This window comes from Phoca vitulina, unplaced genomic scaffold, assembly GCF_004348235.1.
Source record: "Phoca vitulina isolate PV1807 unplaced genomic scaffold, GSC_HSeal_1.0 scaffold32, whole genome shotgun sequence".
NCBI classification, from domain to species: domain Eukaryota; kingdom Metazoa; phylum Chordata; class Mammalia; order Carnivora; family Phocidae; genus Phoca; species Phoca vitulina.
In genome coordinates, this window is record NW_022589735.1 from 8,120,458 (window position 1) to 8,144,882 (window position 24,425).

The window sequence follows — 24,425 nt, forward strand, 5'->3', positions numbered from 1 at the left end:
AAGGACTTGAATAGACATTTCCCCAAAGGAGACATACAATGGCCAACAGGGGATGCCTGGGTCGCTCATTTGGTTAAGTGTCTGCCTTTGGCTCAGCTCATGATCCCAGGGTCCTGGAATCAAGTCCTGCATCGCGCTCCTTGCTCAGTGGGGAGCCTGCTTCTCCCTCTGCCTCCCCCGGCTTGTGCTCTCCCTCCCTCTCTCTGACAAATAAATAAATAAAATCTTAAAAGAAAAAGACTAAAAACAAACAAATGACCAACAGGTATATGAAAAGATGCTCAACATCACAATTTTCAGGGTATGCAAATTAAAACCACAATGAGATCTTACCTTATACCTGTTAGGATGATAATGATAATGATTAATAATAATAATAGTAGTAATAGTAGTAAAGCAAGTGTTGATAAGAATGTGGAGAAATTGGAACCCTTGTGTGATGTTGGGATTGTAAATGGTGTAGCTGCTATGAGAAACAATGCGGAGGTTCCTCAAAAAATTAAAAATAGAACTACCATATGATCCACCAACCCAAAGTGTATTTATCCAAAGTGTATACGTATGATGGAATAGTATTCAGCCTTAATAAAGGGAAATCTTGCCATATGCAGGAAGATGGACAAATTTGGAGAATGTGAGGCTAAGTGAAATAAGCCAGTCACAAAAAGATAAATACTGTACCATTCCACTTGGATGAGATATCTAATATAGTCGAATTCATAGTAGAGAGTAGAATGTTGGTTGCCAGGGCCTAGGATGAGATAGATATGGCAAGTTGCTATTCAACAGGTATTAGGTGTCAGTTTTGAAAGACGAACAGGTTCTAGAGATCTCCTATACAACACTGTGCTATATAGTTAACAATACTCTATTGTAAACTTAAAAATTTGAGAGGGTGGATTCATGTTGAATGTTCCTACTACAATAAAATTTAAAAAAGTAAGAAAAGGAACCATGCAGAAATAGAAACACAAGGATTAAAAAATGTTGAAAAAATAGTCTTATTGACATAAAATATATAGTGTCCATTAAATAAAAATAGGGTACTATAAAAAACAATATTCTGATAAATGCAATAGCAGTGGAAAACTTGGTAGAAGGATTAGAAGTTAGGGTTGAGGAGAAAAGAGTCAGGAGGAAAACAAAAAAAAGGTTGCAATTTAGAGGAAAAAAAATCAGAGGAAGAGTATATGAAATCCAATATCAAATAAAAGGAGTTTCAGACAAAGATAATGGAAGAAACAGAGGTAAGAAAATTATCAATGTTATAATTCAAGAGCATTTCCTAGAGCTAAAGAATATGATGTCTGTGTTAAAGGGGCCATAGTGTGCCTAGCACAATAGATGAAAAACACCCAGATAGAGCATTATGCAACTTTAGAACACTAGAGAATGAAATAAAAGGAATGGATTTATAAAATTTGATAGAGTTTGCGATTAAATAGATGAAAAATACAGAGAAAATTAAAACAGAAAAGACTTACTGACTTCAGGTAGGAAAAGTGGTTGTCAAAGTATACCACAAGAGTAAATAGCATTTTTATAGCAATTGATTATCATAATGTCTACATTGGATATTGGTCTAACTACATATGCTAATATAATGATATCAGGACAATGGGAATTGTGGGAAAGGTGGGGACAGGGATGTAAGAGAGAATAACCTCATTCTTCCATAGTGGGAAGTCAATGGAAAGCTTAAAACTGACATCAAGTGATGAGAGTATGTTATTTAGTGATATGATATTTAATGGGACCTAGGTATAATTTATACATAAAATATTAAGAGGAACCTCCTGGGTATGCTGTCTGTTCCTTAACTCAATAATCTTTATGGGGCAAAAATCTGTGAAAGAAAGTAGGTTAGAGCACTGAAATAGGCCAAAAATTATTTATTATCCTGATACCATCAAGGCTTGTCTTTTTTTATCTGTCTTACTCAAAATCTTTAATTACCACAGCTTGGTATGGGGACCTAAGCTGGTATGGGGACCTAAATTGGGGCTGGGGGAAGTAACCTACTACTTATGTGCTGTTCAAAGTTATGTGCCATTTCTTCCTGCTGTTTTAGATTGGGAATATCCCAAGTTGGAAGAACACATGCGATGCAAAAATTCAACTCTTCTGGATACCAGTAAAGCAGTATCAATAGAGAAGGTACCACAGTTTTCAAACCTCTCTGCAATTTTAGGTGAGTTTTCACATTCTTTTTTCTCATGTCACAGGGGAAACCCCTCATCTATGTTGGAAAACAAAGTAATTTTTTTAACGATTTATAAGCTAAATCCATCAATTAGGATTACCTTTGGCTACAAATAATATCTGACTAGTAGTAGCTTAAGCACGTATGGGTCTACTTTTTTATAACTTTTATTTTGAACTAATTTTAGACTTGCATAAAAGATGCAAAAATAATACAGAGAATTCCTATATATCTCTCACCCAGCTTTCCCTAATGCTGTCTTATATAACATTAGTACAATGATCAGAATCAGAAAATTAACAATAACATAAAACTACTAATGAAACTACAGACTTTATTCACATTTCACCAGTTTTTCCACCAGTCTCTTTTCTTGTGTTTCAGGATCCAACATTGCATCTGATTGTTATTTCTCCTTTAATCTACTATAGTCTATAACAGTTTCTCAGTCTTTCTTTCTTTGTCTTTCATAGTTTTGATACTTCTGAAGATTACTGATCAGTTGTTTTATAGAACGTCCCTCAATTTGAATTTGTCTAATGTTTTCTCATGATTGGAATGAATTTATTCAATTTTTAAAAGAATGCTGCAGAAATGATGTTACACCCTTTTTAGTATGTCGTATGAAGTTCTTGATGTCAGTATATCTTATTACTGGTGATATTAAACTTTGTCATTTGATTAACGTAGTGTCTGTGGTTTTCTGCATGGTTAAGTTACTAGTTTCCCTTTGTGTTACTAAATATATAGAAAAGATAGTTTGAGACCCTGTAAATCCTGTTTCTCCTCAAACTTTCATTCACTGATATTGGTAGTCATCAGAGGAATTTGACTGTGACATTTATTACTCTGGTGTTCGTCTAATGGTGATTTTCTATTTCACACTTTGCTGCTACATTTACTAATTGGAATTCTACTGTAAAAGAACTATCTCTTTTCTGCCACTTATTTATTCAGTTGTTCATATCAGTACAAAGCCATGAATATTTATATTATGTGTTAAGCAAGTCTTAGTAAATTTAAGAAGGTTGAAATCATACCATGCATCTTTCCTGACCACAACAGTATAAAACTAGAAATGAGTCACAAGAAAAAAACTGGAAAAAAACCCCAAAACACGTGGAGACTAAACAGTATAATACAAAACAACCAATGGGTCAACAAAAAAATCAAAGGGGAAATAAAAAATTACATGGAGACACAAGAAAATGAAAACATAATGGTCTCAAACGTTCAAAACAAGCAGTTCTAAGAGTGAAATATATAGTGATAGAGACCTCAAGAAACCTCAGGAAACAAGAAAAAGCTCAAATAATTATCTAACCTTAAACCTAAAATAACTAGAAAAAGAACAAACAAAGCCCAAGGTGAGTAGAAAGAAGGAAAAAATAAAGTTCAGAGCAGAAATAAATGTTATAGAGACTAAAACAAAAACAAAAAACAATAGAACAGATCAATGAAAGCAAGAGCTGGTTCTTTGAAGAGAAACAAAATTGATATGCCCTTAGCCAGATTCATCAAGAAAAAAAGAGAAATTACCCAAATAAATATAACCAGAAATGAAAGAGAAGTAATAACTGACTTCAGAAATATAAAAGATTATAAGAGAATAATATGAAAAATTATGCCAAAAAATTGGACATCCTAGAAGAAATGGGTGAATTACTAGAAACATACAATCTTCCAAACTGAATCAGGAAGAAATAGAAAATCTTAACAGACCAATTACTGTAACAAATTGAATCAGTACTTAAAAAGCTACCAAAAAATGAAAGTCTAGGACCAGATGATTCACAGGTGACTTCTACCCAGCATTTAAAAAAGAGTTAATACTTATTCTTCCCAAACTCTTCCAAAAAATAGGAGAGGAAGAAAATCTTCCAAATTCATTCCACAAGGCCAATATTACCATGATACCAAACTAGACAAATACACACACACACAAAGGAAGGGAAGAAGGAAGGAAGGAAGGAAGGAAGGAAAAGAATGAAAGAAAGAAAAAAGGAAGGAAGGAAGGAAGAAAGAAAGAAAGAAAAGAAAAAGAAAGACAGAAAAAAGGAAGGAAGGAAGAAAAAGAAAGAAAGAAAGAAAGAGAAAAGAAGGAAGGAAAAGGAAAGGAAGGAAGGAAAAGGAAAGGAAGGAAGGAAAGAAGGAAAAGAAAGAAAGGAAGGAAAGGAAGAAAAGGAAGGAAGGAAGAAGAAAAAGAAAGAGAAAGAAAGAAAGAGAAAGAAAGAAAAAGAAAGAAGAGGAAGGAAAGAAAGGGGAGGAAGGAAAGAAGAAAAAGATAAAGAAAGAAAGAAAAAGAAAGAAAGAAGAAAGAAAGAAAAGTTAGTTACAGGTCAAAATCCTGGATGAACATAGTTGCAAAAATCCTCAGTAAAATACTAGCAAACCGCATTCAACAATACATTAAAAGGATCATTCACTGCTACCAAGTGGGATTTATTCTAGGGATGCAAGGATGGTTCAATATTTGCAAATCAATCAATATGATACACCACATCAACAAAATGAAGAATAAAAATCATATGATTATCTCAGCACATGCAGAAAAAACATTTAACAAAATTTAACATCCATTCATGTTAAACTTCCCACAAAGTGGATTTAAAGGGAACACACTTCAACATAATAAAGGCCATCTATGAAAAAAACCCACAGTTGATAGCACACCCAATGGTGAAAAACTGAGAGCTTTTCCTAGATCAGGAACAAGATAAGGATCCTAGCCACAGCAATTGAACAAGAAAAAGAAATAAGAGGCATCCATATCAGTAAGCAAGAAATTAAACTGTCATTTGCAGATGACATGATACTGTACATAGAAGACCCCAAAGACCTTACCAAAAACTATTAGAAGTAATAAATAAGCTCAATAAAGTTTAAGGATACAAAATTAATACCCAGAAATCGGTAACATTTCTATGCACTGATAATAAAGTAGTTGAAAGAGAAATTAAGAAAACAACTCCATTTATAATCGCACAAAAAAGAATAAAATACCTAGGAATAAACTTAACCAAGGAGGTCAAAGACATGTAGTCTGAAGATTATGAAACACTGGTGAAAGAAATTGAAGAGGACACAAATAGGAAGATATTCCATGCTCATGGATTAGAAGAATTAATATTTTTTAAATGTCCATACTTCCAAAAACAATCCAAAGATTCAATGCAATCCCTATCAAAATACCAATAGCATTTTTCACAGAACTAGAACAAATAATTCTAAAATTTGTGTGGAACCACAAAACACCCCAAATAGCCAAAACAATATTGAGAAAGAACAAAGCTGGAGGTGTTGTACTTCCAGATTTCAAGATATGCTACAGAACTGTAATCAAAACAGTATGGTTCTGGCACAAAAATAGACACATAGATCAATGGAACAGAATAGAGAAAATTAAACAATATGGACAATTAATCTGTGACAGAGGAGGCAAGAATATACAATGGGGAAAAGACTGCCTCTTCAATAAATGATGCTGGAAAAACTGGACAGCTATGTGCAAGAGAATGAAACTGGGCAACTTTCTTACATCATATACAAAATAAACTCAAAATGGATTAAAGACCTAAATATAAGACCTGAAACCATAAAAATCCTAGGAGAGAATACAGGCAGTACTTTCTTTTGTATCAGCCATAGCAACATTTTTCTAGATATATCTCCTGAGGCATAGGAAACAAAAGCAAAAATAAACTATTGGGACTACATTAAAAAGCTTTTGTACAGTGAAAGGAACCATCAATAAAACAAAAAGGCTACCTAATGAATGGGAGAAGCTATTTGCAAATGATATATCCAATAAGGGGTTAATATCCAAAATACATAAAGAACTTCTACAACTCAACACCAAAAATCCAAACAATCCAATTTTAAAAATGGGCGGAGTACCTGAATAGACATGTTTCCAAAGAAGACCTACAGATGGCCAACAGGCAAATGAAAAGATACTCCACATCACTGATCATCAGAGAAATGCAAACCACATACCTATCAGAATGGCTAAAATGAAAAGACAAGAAAACACGATTGTTGGTGAGGATGTGGAGAAAAAGGAACACTCGTAAATATGAATCAAAACCACAATGAGATACCACCTCATACCAGTCAGAATGGCTAAAATTAGTAACTCAGGGAATAAGAGATGTTGGTGAGGATTCGGAGAAAGGGGAACCCTCTTACACTGTTGGTGGGAATACAAACTGGTGTAGCCATCTGGAAAACAGTATGGAAGTTCCTCAAAAAGTTAAAAATAGAGCTGCCTTACCACCCAGCAATTGTACTACTAGGTATTTATCCAAAGGATACAGACAGTGATTCAAAGGGGCACATACATCCCATGTTTATAGCAGCAATGTCCACAAAGCCAAACTAAGGAAAGAGCCCAGATGTCCATTGACAGATGAATGGATAAGGAAATGTGGTATATAAATACAATGGAATATTACTCAGCCATCAAAAATAATGAAATCTTGGGGCACTTGGGTGGCTCAGTTGTTAAGCATCTGCCTTCAGCTCAGGTCATGATCCCAGGGCCCTGGGATTGAGAACCTCATTGGGCTCCCTGCTCAGCGGGAAGCCTGCTTCTCCCACTCCCACTCTTCCTGCTTGTGTTCCCGCTCTCCCTGTCTCTCTCTCTGTCAAATAAATAAATAAAATCTTTAAAAAAAAAAAAAGAATGAAATCTTGCTATTTACAATGACATGGGTAAAACTAGAGGGTATTATGCTAAGCAAAATAAGTCAGAGAAAGATAAATACCACATGATTTCACCCATATGTGGAATTTAAGAAAGAAAACCAAAGAACATAGGGGAAGGGAAGGAAAAAGAAAGTAAGAGGAAAACAGAGGGGGAGGCAAATCATAAGAGAATTTTAACTATAGGAAACAAACTGAGGGTTGCTGGAGGGTAGGCAGGTGAGAAGATAGGGTAATTGGGTGATGGGACATTAAGGAGGGCACTTGAAGTAATGAGCACTAGGTGTTGTATGCAAATGATGAATCACTAAATTCTACCTCTGAAACTAAGAATACAGTATATATTAATTAAATTGAATTTAAATGCAAATTTTTTAAAAAGATTTTATTTGAGAGAGAACACACAAGCACAAGCACAGGGGAGGGGCAGAGGGAGAAGCAGGCTCACCACTGAGCAGGGAGCCCAATGAGGGACTCATTCCCAGGACCCCGGGATCATGACTTCAGCCGAAGTCAGATGCTTCACCAACTAAGCCACCCAGGTGCCCCTTAAATACAAAATTTTTGAAAAAAAGGAACTCTTATCCACTTTTGGTGGGAATGTGAATTGGTACAGCCACTGTGGAAAACAGTGTGGATGTTCCTCAAAAAATTAAAAATAGAAATACCATATGATCCAATAATTCCATTAGTGGGTATTTACCCAAAGAAAACAGAAACACTAATTTGAAAAGATACATGCTCCCCTATGTATTGCAGCATTAGTTGCAATAGCCAAGATATGGAAGCAATCTAAGTGTACATCGATGGACAAACAAATAAGGAAGATATGGTGTACACACACACACGCACACACACAGAGAGAGGAATATTATGCAGCCATAAAAAAGGTTGAGGTCTTGCCTTTTGCAACAACATGAATGGACCTAGCAGGTATTATGTTAAGCGAAATAAGTGAGACTGAGACAGACAAATTCCATATGATTTCAGGTGTGTGAAATCATAAAAAACAAAGCAGATTAAAAAACAAAAAACAGGGGCACGTGGCTGGCTCAGTTGGAAGAGCAGGTGAGTTGTGATCTCAGAGTTGATCTCAGAGTTGTGAGTTCAAGTACCACGTTGGGTGTAGAGATTACTTAAATAAATAAAACTTAAAAGAATTTAAAAAACAAACAAAAAAACAGAATCAGATCTGTAAATACAGAGAACAAACTAATGGTTCCCAGAGGGAAGGGAATGGGGTGTAGGCAAGTGAAGAAGAGTAGGAAACACAGGCTTTTAGTTATGGAATAAATAAGTTAAGGGAATAAAAGTCACAGCATAGGGAATATAGTCAGTGGTATTGTAATAGCTTCCTGTGGTGACAAACGGTAGCTGCACTTGTGGTGAGCATAATATAATGTATAGAGAAGTTAAATCACCATGTTGTACACATAAAACTAATGTAATATGTGTTACCTATACTCAAAAAAATTTTTAAAGAATATTAGCCTTTTGTCTGTGGTATATATTATGAATATTTCTCCCAGTTTTCCAGTTGTCTTTTTGTGTATGTTATTTTTTGTCATGCAAAAAATGTTTATTTATATTGGATTTACTTCTCTTCCCAGGCCACAGCTGAAGTAGCAGCTCACTGATATCATTAAGATCTTATAGTCATTGTATCTTTCTACCACCAAGTCTGTTGGATTGTTTCTGCATAGTGGTAGAATGGTTGCTAAACCTCTAGGTATCACAGGAGTTCCAGGGAAAAAGAATGAGAAAAGGCCATATTAGCCGTATACATCTTTTTTTATCAGAAGAGCAAAAGCTTTCCAAGAAATTCCCCAGAAAACTTCTATTTAGATCTATTGGCCAGGACTGAGTCATATACCTATTGACTACTTTGGGAGGCTTCTTTGATAAAGTTTATATATAAAAAAAACCCCAAAAAACAAGTATTTCACCCTCCTAGTCTCTATATTGGTATAAAGCAAGGGAAAATGGAAAAAAAAATGGAGAGGGGGAATGGGAATGGATGTTGTCAGCTCACCTATCAGAGCCTGCCAAAAAGCAGGGATAAATAATATCAGTCAAAGAATTAAGCATTGATTATGGGGTCCCTTAAGGGAGACTTGATAGCTGTCTGGTTGGCAGTATTTCTAACAGTTCAAAAACCTTATCTTCTGTGTTATGTTTAGTTTGGCAACTCCTTTGCTGATATAAAGTGCCCAAAGAAGCAGCCTATCTCTTTAGCAAGTGTTTCAGTTAGGCTCTTTGTCCACTGCACGTGACAAAAAAAAGAAAAAAGAAAAAGAAAAAAAATCCTACCTCAAACTCTATTAGGTTAAAAAAGGAAGTTATTACCACATGTACCTGAAAAACCCAGCAGTAATGATATGCAAATGCAACTTGATCCAGGATTTCAAATGACATCAATAGGAACCAATTCCTTTCCATCTCTCAGCTCATAGTCCCTCTGTGCCAGTTAAACTCTCAGCTAAGCTCCCTTCATATAGGAACTCTTTTTAGGTCCAGGCTTATATACTCACAACCTCTAATCCAGTGAACAAAGTGCTTCTCTTTCCCAATGATTTGAATAAAAGTCCTGGTGTTACACATTGGCTTAAATTATTTCATATGCCTATCCCTGAATAGTCACTTTGGGCAGGGAGATGCAGGGCTCCTGTTATATTGAGTCATAGGCCATGTCTAGATCATCAGAAGGAAAAGCAAGAGACTACTATCAGCAAAAGCAGAGAGTAGTTCACTGTAGTCTTTTGTATTTTAGGAAACTCCATTTCAGGGAAATGCTTCTCAGTGATTACTAGGCACCATTCACTTCACTTTTACTTAACTGTAAAATTCTAGTTAAATGTAAGCAGAGTTATGCAGCTGATTAGGGTCATAAGTTCTTCAGAAGACTACTCTCATGGTTCTTTATGTTCCTAAGTAATATCATAGTGGATCTGGACAGCAAAATGTTAACTGGTAGGCATTTTCTTGGCTAATCAATCTACTAATATGCATATCTATATGTTTGGTACTAGATTAAGAACCATGAGATCTGAGTTTAAGTTCCAGGTATGCAGCTGTTAGTTTTATAACTTGACCATTTTTTTCATATATGTAACATGGGAATAGTAAATTGTTAATATTTGCCTCACAGGACTGTTGTAAGAATCAAGAAAGATAAAAGATTGGAAAGGACTTCAAAAATTATAAGTATCCAAATATAGGCTGATAGATTCCTGCATCTCATAAAATTTCCCAACAATTTTGTTTATTTTGGTATTTTGAAAATACTTCTACCCAATTTAAGTGGCAGACATAAAAACAATATATAAAAATAAAATTATAAAAATAAACTGTACTATTACCATATATTTTAGAGAGACTATTTCTTTTTACCTAATTTTGGCCTCTGCTCTCTGTTTGAATTATATTTCTAATAGATTGGTTTTTTTCTTTTCCTAGGTATGCCTTCAGAAGACTATCAGAAATGCCATAGAGAAATGTAAGAACTAACATTTTAAAGTTGTGCTTTTGAAAACCCTATGTTCTAGTAGTTATATAGCTGGAATGATTATTAGCCCACAAATTCAGGTGTTCATTTATTCATGGTTGGTTGAGGAATCATTATATGCCAAAAGTATGCTAGTTGCTAGAGATATATTGTAATGAATGAAATCGATTAAAAACAAAATCTTTGCCTTCATCAAGTCCACATTCTAGTTGGAAGAGGTGGACAATAAATCAGTGAGTAAATTTATACTATTCTATGTGGTAATGAAAGCTATAGAGAAAAAGTAAGATGGGGGTGAGAGAGTATTGGAATGGAGGCTCACTATTTTAACTAGTGTCGTCAGAGAAGTTGTAACTGAAATTTGAGCAGAGACCTAAAGAAGGAGACAGAGCAAGATGTGTCACTCACAGGAGAGAAGAGTATTCCAGGTAGAGGGAATAGCTGGAGCAAGGCCTGAGGCAAGAAGGCCTGGGTTCCAGGAGTGGAGTGTGGGAGGAGGAGAAAGGAGAGGAAGTGAAAGAAGAAGCAGAGGCCATATCACATAAGACACTGTAGGTGACTATGAGTGGATTGGAAAGCCTTTGAAAGGTTTAAAGGGTAACATGACAAAACTTAAGTTTTAAAAGAATCACCCTGGCTACTGTGTTGAGAATAGATTATGAAGAGACAAGGAATCTAGGGAGATTATATTTAGGAGACTGTTGTTGTAATCTAAGCAAGTAAAGGTAGAGAGGTCAGATTTTGCATATATTTTGAAAGCAGAACTAACAGGAGGGACTGTTATTCGTTGATGGATTGAATGGTAGAGTATGAAATTGTCAAGACTGACTCCACGGTTTTGGCATGAGCAACTAGAAGGATGGTTTTGCCATTTATTAAAATGGGAGACACTGAGGAAAAACATTGCGGGCAAAGATCAAGAATTTGGTTTGGGGCATGTAGACTGAGGGGTAAGGCATATGTGAGAGAGACAGTATCTAAATTGAAGGAGGTGGTCATAGTCTGGATCATGAATGGCCTTAAGGGCTGGGATTTTTATTTTCTCTTGAATGTGTTGGGAGTCTCTGAAAGATTTTCAGTAAGACGGTAAAATATAACAAAACTTTTAAACATTTTAATTTTCAAAGTTTGAAGGAACTTGCAAAAAATTCATACAAGTTTAAAAACAAAGTCAGGAGACACCATAAAGAAAATGAAAAGACAATCCATAGAATGGGATAAAATATTTGCAGATTATATATCTGACAAGGGACTTGTATCCAGAATATATGAAGAATTCTTGGGGCACCTGGGTGGCTCAGCTGGTTAAGCATCTGCCTTCGGCTCGGGTCATGATCTCAGGGTCCTGGGACTGAGCCCCACGTTGGGCTCCTTGATCATCGGGGAGCCTGCTTCTCCCTCTCCTCCCCACTCGTGCTCTCTCTCTTGCTATCTCTCTCTCTCTCTCAAATGAATAAATAAAATCTTTAAAAAAAAAAAAGAATTCTTACAACTCACAATAAAAGGAAAAAATAACCCAATTTAAAAATGAACAAAGGATCCAAACAGGCATTTCTCCATAGAAGATATATAAATGGCCAATAAGCACATGAAAAGATGCTCAGTATCATTATCCATTAAGGAAATGCGAGTCAACTTGAATGAGAATCACTTCATACCCACTAGGATGGCTATAATTAAAAATACTGATAATAACTTTTGTGTTGGATATGGAAAAATTGGGACTCTCATACATTGCTGGTGGGAATTTAAAATGGTGAAGGTGCTTTGGAAAATAGTTTGGCAGTACCTCAAAACGTTACATTTGATCCAGCAATCCTCTCCTAGGTATGCATACCTGAGAAAAATGGAAACACATGTCCACACAAGAACTTGTGCATGAATATTCACAGAAACTTTATTCATAATAGCCAAAAAAGTAGAAACAGTCCAAATGTCTATCTGCTAATGAATGGACAAATAAAATATGGTATAGCCATATGGAATATTATTCAGTAATAAAAAATGAAATTCTGATATATACTACAACATGGATGAACCCTGGACATATTCTAAGTGAAAGAAGCCAGTCATATAAAACCACATATTTTATGGTTGCATTTGTATGAGGTATCCAGAATAGACAAATCTGTATATACAGAAAGCAGATTAGTGATGACTTAAGTCTAGGGGGTTTGGGAAGAAATAGGGACTGCTTCATGGGTACAGGGTTTCTTTTTGAGGTGATGAAATGTTCTAAAATTAATTGTGATGACAGTTGCACAACACTCTGAATATATTAAAAGCCATTGAATATACACTTTAAATGGGTAAATTGTGTGATATGTGAATTACATCAATAAAACTGTAAAAATAAAGTTAAGACTAAGGAAACCAAGGAAATATAATTTTTAATAGAAAATACAGGTAAGAAATATAATAGACCAAAAATAAATAAGCCATAAGAGTTAAGAATCAGATGATATAATTGAACCACATTTTGGCCCTCAGCTTTTTGAGATACAAGGAAAAGGTCTATAGCTATTTGATAGATTTTGTGTCTGTCAAATAATCATGTACAACTCTTACTGTCTTATAAGTTGATTTTTTTATCAGAATTAAATAGTAGATGGTACAGTGTTATTTTCCTTGGTGGGGATTTATGGTTTAGCTATTCTGTGCTGATGAGCTTGTGGGGGTGAGGATTGTTACACTTTTGAGTGTAGATCTCTGTAGAACTTTTACATTACCCCACCAAAATTCTTGCCTGTTATCCCACCTCTTCACAGACATATGCATGATAATATTTCTGTCTTAAAATAATCACTTTTGCAACAAAGAAAAAGATGGATTAGAAAGAGTGATTAGATTGAAGGAATGTCTTTTGTAGCATTTCAAGTGAGGCATAATAGGACCTGAACTTTATCAGCCAGGACAGCAAAAAGGGAAAACTTCAGAACAATTCAGAAGGGGTAATCAATAATTTTTTTAAATTTTTATTTTATTTTATTATATTATGTTAGTCACCATACAGCACATCATTAGTTTTTGATGTAGTGATCCACGATTCATTGTTTTCATGTAACACCCGGTGCTCCATGCAGTACGTGCCCTCCTTAATACCCATCACCAGGCTAACCCATCCCCTCACCCCCCTCCCCTCTAAAACCCTGTTTGTTTCTCAGAGTCCATAGTCTCTCATGGTTCGTCTCGCCCTCTGATTTCCCACCCTTCATTTTTCCCTTCCTTCTGCTAATGTCCTCCATGCTATTCCTTATGTTCCACAAATAGTGAAACCATATGATAATTGACTTTCTCTCCTTGCCTTATTTCACTTAGCATAATCTCCTCTGGACCCATCCATGTTGATGTAAAAGTTGGGTATTCATCCTTTCTGATGGATGAGTAATATTCCATTGTATATATGGACCATATCTTCTTTATGCATTCATCTGTTGAAGGTCATCTCGACTCTTTCCACAGTTTCGCTATTGCGGACATTGCTGCTATGAACATTGGGGTGCATATGGCCCTTCTTTTCACTACATCTTGTCTCTGGGGTAAATACCCAGCAGTGCAATTGCCGGGTCATAGGGTAGCTCTATTAATTTTTTGAGGAACCTCCACACTGTTTCCAAAGTGGCTGTACCAACTTGCATTCCCACCAACAGTGTAAGAGGGTTCCCCTTTCTCCACAACCTCTCCAACATTTGTTGTTTCTTGCCTTGTCAATTTTTGTCATTCTAACTGGTGTAAGATGGTATCTCACTGTGGTTTTGATTTGAATTTCCCTGATGGCTAATGATGATGAACATTTTTTCATGTGTCTGTTAGCCATTTGTATGTCTTCTTCAGAGAAGTGTCTGTTCATCTCTTCTGCCCATTCTTTGACTTGATTATTTATTTTTTGGGTGTTGAGTTTGAGAGGTTCTTTATAGATCTTGGAAATCAGCGCTTTGTCTGTAGTGTCATTTGCAAATATCTTCTCTCATTCTGTGGGTTGCCTCTTTGTTTTGTTGACTGTTTCCTTTGCTGTGCAGAAGATTTTTATCTTGATGAAATACCAGAAGTTCATTTTTGCTTTTGTTTCACTAGCCTTTTAAGATGTATCTTGAAAGAAGTTGCGGTGGCCGATGTCAGAGAGGTTTGTTTGCCTATGTTCTCCTCTAGGATTTTGATGGATTCCTGTCTCACATTGAGATCTTTCATCCATTTTGAGTTTATCTTTGTGTATGGTGTTAGAGAATGGTCGAGTTTCATTCTTCTGTATATAGCTGTCCAATTTTCCCAACACCATTTATTGAAGAGACTGTCCTTTTTCCATCGCATATTTGTTCCTGCTTTGTCGAAGATTATTTGACCATAGAGTTGAGGATCCATATCTGGGCTCTCTGTTCTGTTCCATTGGTCTATATGTCTGTTTTTGTGCCAGTACCATGCTGTCTTGGTGATCACTGCTTTGTAATATAGCTTGAAATCAGGCAACGTGATGCCCCCAGCTTTGTTTTTCTTTTTCAACATTTCCTTGGCGCTTCGGGGTCTTTTCTGATTCCATACAAATTTTAGGATTGTTTGTTCCAGCACTTTGAAAAATGTCATTGGAATTTTTTGATCAGGATGGTGTGGAAGGTATAGATTGCTCTGGGTAGCATAGACATTTTAACAATGTTTATTCTTCCGATCCATGAGCATGGAATGTTTTTCCATCTTTTTGTGTCTTCTTCAATTTCTTTCATGAGTGTTCCATAGTTCCTAGAGTCTAGATCCTTTACCTCTTTGGTTAGGTTTATTCCAAGTTATCTTATGGTTTTTGGTGCTATTATAAATGGAATCGTTTCTCTAATTTCTCTTTCCACAGTTGCATTGTTAGTGTATAAGAAAGCAACTGATTTCTGTGCATTGATTTTGTGTCCTGCCACATTACTGAATTGCTGTATGAGTTCTAGTAATTTGGGGGTGGAGTCTTTTGGGTTTTCCACATAAAGTATCATGTCATCTGCAAAGAGAGAGAGTTTGACTTCTTCTTTGCCAATTTGAATACCTTTTATTTCTTTTTGTTGTCTGATTGCTGTTGCTAGGACTTCTAGTACTATGTTGAACAATAGTGGTGAGAGTGGGCATCCTTGTTATGTTCCTGATCTTAAGGGAAAGGCTCTCAGCTTTTCCCCATTGATGATGATATTTGCTGTGGGTTTTTCATAGATGGATTTTATGAACTTGAGGAATGTTCCCTCTATCCCTATAGTCTGAAGAGTTTTAATCAGGAAAGGGTGCTGTATTTTGTCAGATGCTTTTTCTGCATCAATTGAGAGGACCATATGGTTCTTCTCTCTCCTCTTATTAATGTGTTCTATCACACTGATTGATTTGTGAATGTTGAACCACCCTTGCATCCCAGGGATAAATCTCACTTGGTCGTGGTGGATGATCCTTTTAATGTATTGTTGGATCTTATTTAGCTAAGATTTTGTTGAGGATTTGGGAATCCATATTCATCAGGGATATTGGTGTGAAGTTCTCGTTTTTAATGGGGTCTTTGCCTGGTTTGGAGATTAAGGTAATGCTGGCCTCATAGAATGAGTCTGGAAGCTTTCCTTCTGTTTCTATTTTTTGAAACAGCTTCAGTAGAATAGGTATTATTTCTTCTTTGAATGTTTGGTAGAATTCCCCAGGGAATCCATCAGGCCCTGGACTCTTGTTTTTTTGGGAGGTTTTTGATCACTGCTTCAATCTCTTTACTGGTTATCGGCCTATTCAGGTTGTCAATATCTTCCTGTTTCAGTCTTGGGAGTTTATAGGTTTCCAGGAAGGCATCCATTTCTTCCAGGTTGCTCAATTTATTGGCATATAGTTGTTGATAATAATTTCTAATAATTGTTTCTATTTCCTTGGTGTTAGTCATGATCGCTTCCCTTTCATTCATAATTTTATAAATTTGGGTCCTTTCTCTTTTCTTTTGGATAAGTCTGGCCAGTGGTTTATCGATCTTATTAATTCTTTCAAAGACCCAGCTTCTAGTTTTGTTGATCTGCTCTGCTGTGTTTCTGGTTTCTAATTCATTGATCTCTGCTCTAATCTTAATTATTTCTCTTCTAATGCGTGGCTTAGGCGTTGTTTGTTGCTTTTTCTCTAGTTCTTTAAGGTGTAAAGTTAGTTGGTGAATCCGGGATTTTTCTATTTTTTTGAGTGAGGCTTGGATGTCTATGTATTTCACCCTTAGAACTGCCTTTGCAGTATCCCATAGGTTTTGGACTGATGTGTTTTCATTCTCATTGGTTTCCATGAATTGTTTAAGTTCTTCTTTGATTTCTTCGTTGACCCAAACATTCTTGAGCAGAATGGTCTTTAGCTTCCAAGTGTTTGAATTTCTGCCAAATTTTTCTTGTGATTGAGTTCCAGTTTTAAAGCATTATGGTCTGCGAATAGGCAGGGAATAATCTCAATTTTTTGGTATCAGTTGAAAACTGACTTGTGACCCAGTATGTGGTCTATTCTGGAGAAAGTTCTGTGTGCGCTCGAGAAGAATGAATATTCTGTTGCTTTAGGGTGGAATGTTCTGTATATACCTATGAGGTCCATCTGGTCCAGTGTGTCATTCAAGCTCTTGTTTCTTTGTTGATTTTCTGCTTAGATGATCTGTCTATTGCTGAGAGTGGAGTATTGAGGTCTCCTACAACAAACGTATTGTTATCAATAGGACTCTTTATTTTGGTTAACTGTTGGCTTATGTAGATGGCTGCTCCCATGTTGGGGGCATAGATATTTACAGTTGTTAGATCTTCTTGTTGGATAGACCCTTTAAGAATGATATAGTGTCCTTCTGTGTCTCTTATTACAGACTTTACTTTAAAATCTAATTTGTCTGATATAAGAATTGCTACCCCAGCTTTCTTTTGAGGTCGGTTGGCATGGAAGATGGATCTCCATCCCTTCACTTTCAGTCTGGATGTATCTTTAGGTTCAAAATGAGTCTCTTGTAGACAACATATGGATGGGTCCTGTCTTTTTATCCAATCTGCAACCCTGTGCCATTTTATGGGAACATTTAGGCTGTTCACGTTGAGAGTGATTATTGAAAGATATGAATTAATTGTCATCATGTTGCCTGTGAAGACCTTGTTTTTATAGATTGTCTCTGTAAATTTCTGTTGTATATCACTCTTGGGGTCTTTCTCCTTTTATAGAACCCTCCTTAATATTTCTTGCAGGGCCAGCTTAGTGGTCACATATTCTTTCAGTTTCTGCCGGTCTTGGAAGCTCTGCATCTCTCCATCCATTCTAAATGACAGCCTTGCTGGATAAAGTATTCTTGGCTGCATGTTCTTCTCATTTAGTACCCTGAATATGTCTTGCCAGCCGTTTCTGGCTTGCTAGGTCTCTGTGGATAGTATGACGTTATTCTGATGTTCTTCCCTCTGTACGTAAGGAATCTCTTCCCCCTAACTGCCCTTAAGATGGTTTCCTTGGTTCTAAGATTTGTGTTTTACTATTACATGCCGGGGCATTGGCCTGTTTTCCTTGATCTTCGGAGGGGTCTTCTCTGCCTCTAGGATACAAATGTTTGTTTCATTCCCCAGATTAGGGAAGTTCTCAGCTACGATTTGCTCAAATATATCTTCTAGTCCTCTCTCTCTCTCCACCTCCTCAGGGATCCCAATAATTCTGACATTGGAATGTTTCATGGTGTCACTTATTTCTCTGAGTCTATTTTCATGGATTTTGAGTTGTTTTTCCCTGGCCTCCTCTTTTTCCTTCTTGTCTATTAATTGGTCTTCTAGATCACTAACTCGTTCTTCTGCCTCGCTTACCCTAGCTGTTAGATTATCTAGATTGGATTGGATCTCATTGATAGCATTTTTAAGTTCTGCCAGTTCAGCTTTCATTTCTGCCCTTAGAGACTCTATGTTGCCATTAATCAATTTCTCCGTTCTAGCTATTGTCTTCACAATTGCTACCCTGAATTCTGTCTCCGACATCTTGGTTATATCTCTATCCATTTGTAAATCTGTGGCAGAAGTCACAGCCTCTGAGTCTTTCCTATTTTGGGGGTTCCTCCTCCTAGTCATTCTGTTGAGGGGTGGTTGAGGGAATGTACAGAGTCCAAATTATTGACCACAGCCCAAGCAAGATGCACCTGTTTTATGGGACCTTAGGGTTGCCGACCTCTTGTTCTTCTAGCCTGTCTCCCAGGAGGGGCCTGCTGCGCTCTTACTCAGGCAACCCTGTTTGGGTAGAGTTGCCTTGCCCCCTGTGGCAGGGGATGGACTCAGTGAAAAACGTTTTTTTGGGGCTTTTATTCTCTGGCAGCTTTCCCTGGTCTCTTTCTGCATCTCTTCCGAGAGTCAGAGCCCAAGAGATCTTTTCCAACCCTCTGCCTCAGAGCAGAGAGATCTCAGTCTGTTCTTCAGTGAGCTCTCCAGGCCACACTATCTCTGTTTCTGTCTGTGCTGCTATAAACTGCAGTGTCCTGGGTTGTGCGCCCCTCAGCAGCGCTCCCAGTCCTTGCATCCATGTCGGGGCACATCTCTGCCCTTTGTGCTTCTAAAACTGCCAGCCCACAGTTCGCATGCGTGGCCTCGCTGCTACCGGTCTGTGAGTCTGTGCCTGGGTCCCTAGCATGGGAGGCTATTGCTCACCAGCTGTGTAGGATCCCCACGACTCAGCTCCCTCCCCCTTCTATTTATCTTTGGATATGTGCCTGTGGAATCAGAGCTCCCCGTTTCATACCTCAAAACCAGCTGCCTGCGATATTCTGTTTGTAGAGATCTGGATCTATCTTCTTACATCTCAGGCTGATTTTGTGGATGTTCAGAGTGGTCTGGTAGATATCCAGCTCAATTCCAGGGACGAGTTGGAATAGGGTCCCCTACTCCTCCGCCATCTTTTCCTCCTTCTCGATAATCAATAATTTTTAATATTTGGTTGGTTAAGGGAGGAAGGTGGAGTCCAACTTGACTTCCAGCCCTCTGACTTAGGAAACTGGATAAATGATGACTAATTCTTTGGATGAAGGAACACAAATAGAAAAGCAAGAGTGAGTTGGCGTGACAGATAATTTTAGTTTGGAAAACACTGAAATACCTACAACACTTTGAAGTTGATATATCGGGCAAGTAGTTGTATATTCCAGCCTAATTAGCAAGGGAAAGATTCTGGGCTGAAGGAATAGTTGTCACCCTAGGAAATTGTGTAGAGTGAGAAAAGAATAGCATCAGTGTGAAATCCTCCTTACAAATATCCTTGTATCTAAGTGGTAAAAAATTTCTGAAGAAAAGGGAATCTTTTATAGGCATACCTCATTTTATTTGTACTTCATTTTATTGTGCTTCACAGATTTTGCATTTTTTACAAATTGAAGGTGAGCAACAGTGAAAATTCTGAAGATAAATTATTAATGGCACCAGAGAGAAATGATGATTTATGATTTTAAATCCCTTCCACAATTTGCAGTACAATATATTTTTAGGAAGGAAGGAGAGATGTTTGGATAGTAATTATACCACTTTTGAACACCTGTTAACTATTAGATATTTTGGTATTCTCTTTAATTAAGTACACATTTACAAAGTTAAAGTCCTATAACTTTGGCATAGTACCTAATAAAGAAAGGAAGTTTTGTTTATATTGCTGAAAGATATGTGTATACCCAGTTCAATGAGTGTTGCCTATATATTGCATGGAGCAAATGTAATACAGTGCTTGATTATGTGTATCTGATCTTATTTTCTGTCCCCCTTAAATGTTGCCCTATCTTTAAAAAATAAAATGTACCACTTGGATATGCAGAGAATATATAGCTAGTTTTCTTTCTTTCTTTCTCTCTTTCTTTCTTTCTTTCTTTCTTTTTTTTAAGATTTTATTTATTTGAGAGAGAGAGAATAAGAGAGAGCACATGAGAGGGGGGAGGGTCAGAGGGAGAAGCAGACTCCCTGCCTAGCAGGGAGCCCAATGCGGGACTCGATCCAGTGACTCCAGGATCATGACCTGAGCCAAAGGCAGTCGCTTAACTAACTGAGCCACCCAGGTGCCCCTTTTCTTTCTTATTTTTAAAGTATGTATGTATGTATGTATGTATGTATTTCTAAAGATTTATTTATTTAAGAGAAAGAGAGCTCAAGCAAGGGGAGGAGTAGAGGGAAAGGAGACAAGCAGACTCCCACTGAGCAGGGAGCCTGATGTGGGGCTCAATCCCAGGACTCTGAGATCATGACCTGAGCCAAAATCAAGAGTAGGACGCTTAATGGACTGAGCCACCCAGGCGCCCTTAAAATTTTTATTTAAATTCCAGTTAGTGAACAAGGAGTGTAATATTAGTTTCACATGTAATGTATTTATTTTTAAAATTAACTGACTTCAACTTCTCATAGGCTCTCCTCTCCCTTCTCTCCTATTTAGCTGGGAAATGATGAGTTAAACTTATTAATGCTATCCATTTACTTCCAGTTAAAATGAATGCTGAATCTTACAGATTTTTCTCCTCATTCCATATTCCTGAGGATGACATATAGGTATATTATCATACCTTTTGATTTGCCTGGGACAGTCCTAGTATTTGTCTATTGTTCTGACATAAATTTTAGTAGAACTCCCTTTTACTCTCGGAAAGGTGCCAGTTTGGATAAATGGCCATCCTAAAAATAGGTGTATAGGCATAGGAGCAAGCCAGAGCTGGGGGAAGGGTAAAGTTGGGGCTTTGAGGTTGTCTGGGATCCACAAGGTGTCTCTGGACTTATATTAATTTATGCTGCAGGTTTTAAGACTGGTTCTATACCTGGGCTGGACTCTGCTGGACTTTGGTGAACTTACAGCCTTATTTAGGGCCTGAGATCCTCCATTGCTGATTTTTTTCTCACCTTAGCTTTTGTTGCTACCCAAAACTCCTTTGAAGTCTTCCATCAAGATTTTGACTTGATTGCTTTTCTGCAACCTTTGCAGTAGAGTCACCAGCCACAGCAGCCCTATGTCAAGTATTTTGGTTCTAATTTGAGCACCTTCTGCATTGCCCTTGGTATTTGGAACCTTGAGAACTCATTCACAATCTACAGGTATTAAGGGACTCTCAAGGAGGGCTAACTGAGGTCTCCTCTCTGACTGAATAATCCAAACTCTTATTCTGATGTTGAGTTTCCACCCTTTGTGGATGTGTCCACTTAGAGTGAGTGTGGCACATGCCCCCTCTGCTTTTGGCTTTCTCTTCACCTCTTCTAATGTCATCTTCGTACCTAGTGCTCCCACCTCCAGATTTAGGGCTTGATGGAGAGAAGTCAGTTCCCACTGTCAAACTGCTTATTTCCCAAGGTTCTGTCCCCTTTTAATTAGCAGTAATCCTCTAGGCTAGAAAGCATGGAGCAGGGATTTATCTTTGGTCACATCCTGAGTTTTTTCTATATTCTGTAGCTAATAGTAAAATTCTGTGGTTTTCATCTACATATGTTAAGAGGAACTTGAGGAACATAGCAGGATATTAAATGTGGCTTTCAGGTAGTCTTAAAGTTTGAACAGTGACCTCAATAGATGAAAACAAAATAAAATGACGGTTACCCCCATTCCCATCAGTGTAGATTTATCTATGTATGATTTGTAAAAGGTGGAGTCAAAACCCAATTCTTCATGCATTTGCCCATCAGTAATCTCCAAGCTGTTTAAGAAAAAGCTAAGAGTGCACTGAAGGGATGAAATGACCAAAAATATGTATTTCTTTGATAAGAGTTATTGGTGTTATATGCAAGGAGAGGGTAGGCTTATTCCTTCACCTCAACACAAGAGAAGAAGCTCTAAGAGAACCATTTGAAAAGTTTGACATATGTCCCCTGGGACTTGATTTCTGACTCACACCTGAAAAGTCTAAAGGCAAGAGGGTCTGTTAGCAGTCTGTTAAATGCCTTGGAATGGCAGAATAAAGAGGAACCTAGATGAACTTTCAGAGTTTGGCACAACAAAGATTTGTGCATAATGCCTATAGGTCAAATATACATCCCACAGAAGAGAGTCAGTTATGGATCCTCTTGGAAAGGTTCATGCCCAGTATGACTTCCTGCAAAGGAAAAGGTAAACTCTACTGAAAGAGGCTGAAAGTTCTATCATCAAATGCAAAAGCTGAGGAGATCATAAATAGCAGCAAGTGAGAGAGCCCCAAGTGTAGGGAAATCTTGTCATTGAACCCTTCAAAATACTTCAGGTTTGAAAGAGTCAGCATTTGGTTATCTGTCAGACCCAGAGGGTATCAATGGCATGTTATAATAGTGTCAGTCAAAATCAAGAAAGACGTTTTATGTCCCTTTCTACAACTCCTTTCCCCTACTCCAATGCCAGAGGAACCCAAAGAGTAGTTCCCAAACAGGGGAGGAAAAAGAACAAGAAATATAGGAGAAACCAACCATGGTTGATTTCCTCACTGCAGGTTTTGAGTCTAATTCTGTCCTAAGTTGGGAAAAGGATGAAATATAAATCAGATAATAAGAGTTTGGTGTTGTGATATTCCACTGGGCTTTTTATTACCCCCAAAATGACTGTTTTATACAAGAGAATACCACAAAAACAATGGAATACACCTGAAAGTTCATTCTGGGGAAAGAAAGTACTATTTTTGACAAGATTAATTTAAAGAGGAAATAGGATAGAATAAAATTGGTTTTTTTTCCTTCATCAATATTTTCTTTTTTTTTTTTTAAATTAACATAATGTATTATTGGTTTCAGGGGTACACGTCTGTGATTCACCAGTCTTATATAATACCCAGTGCTCATTACAACACATACCCTCCTGATGTCCTTCACCCAGTTACCCCATCCCTCCACTCCCCTCCCCTCCAGCAACCCTCAGTTTGTTTCCTATGATTAAGAGTCTCTTATGATTTGTCTCCCTCCCTGGTTTCATATTGTTTCATTTTTTCCTCTCTTCCCCTGTGATCCTCTGCCTTGTTTCTTAAATTCCACATATCAGTGAGATCATATGATAATTGTCTTTCTCTGATTGACTTATTTCGCTTAGCATAATACCCTGTAGTTCCATCCACGTTGTTGCAAATGGCAAGATTTCATTTTTTGATGGCTGCATAATACTCCATTGTGTGTGTGTGTGTGTGTGTGTGTGTGTGTGTGTATCTCACAACTTCTTTATCCATTCATCTGTTGATGGACATCTAGGCTCTTTCCATAGTTTGGCTATTGTGGACATTGCTGCTATAAACATTGGGGTGCAGGTGCCCCTTCGGATCACTACATTTGCATCTTTGGGGTAAATACCCAGCAGTGCAATTGCTGGGTCATAGGGTAGCTCTATTCCCAACTTTTTGAGGAACCTCCATACTGTTTTCCAGAGTGGCTGCACCAGCTTGTATTCCCACCAACAGTGTAGGAGGGTTCCCCTTTCTCCGCATCCTTGCCAACATCTGTCATTTCCTGACTTGTTAATTTTAGCCATTCTGATTGGTGTGAGGTGGTATCTCATTGTGGTTTGATTTGGATTTCCCTGATGCTGACTGATGTGGAGCATTTTTCATGTGTCTGTTGGCCATTTGGATGTCTTCTTTGCAGAAATGTCTGTTCACGTCTTCTGCCCATTTCTTGATTGGATTATTTGTTATTTGGGTGTTGAGTTTGATAAGTTCTTTATAGATTTTGGATACTAGCCCTTTATCTGTTATGTCATTTGCAAATATCTTCTCCCATTCTGTTAGTTGTCTTTTGGTTTTGTCAACTGTTTCCTTTGCTGTGCAAAAGCTTTTTATCTTGATGAAGCCCCAGTAGTTCATTTTTGCCTTCGCTTCCCTTGCCTAAAATTTTTTTTTGCTTACTGAATTCAATTGTTCAATAAACCAGCAATAGGAATTTAGAAAACCATCTTCACACATTTGGTTTTCAACTCCATTGTCTTACTGGGGACTCGGAAATCCCGTTTTGGTGGTCAAAGGCTGAGCTTTGATCCTTTGGTATTCCTCTTGTAATCCTCTCATACACATTTCAGTAGAGTTGGGGGTGGTGTCATTTGTAAAAGAGAAAAGGATGGGGTGCCTGGGTGGCTCAGCTGGTTAAG

At 37.3% G+C, this 24,425-nt stretch overlaps 1 protein-coding gene across 1 annotated transcript in view; it reads left to right on the top strand.

The window, feature by feature from the left end:
* Positions 1–24,425, top strand: part of LOC116645307 (meiosis-specific kinetochore protein-like) — a 48,143-nt gene that overhangs the window by 18,133 nt on the left and 5,585 nt on the right. Inside the window, exons 9-10 of the mRNA XM_032425438.1 lie at positions 2,072–2,191; positions 10,364–10,403. Coding sequence (XP_032281329.1) covers positions 2,072–2,191; positions 10,364–10,403 — 160 coding nt within the window. The remainder of the gene's footprint in view (positions 1–2,071; positions 2,192–10,363; positions 10,404–24,425) is intronic.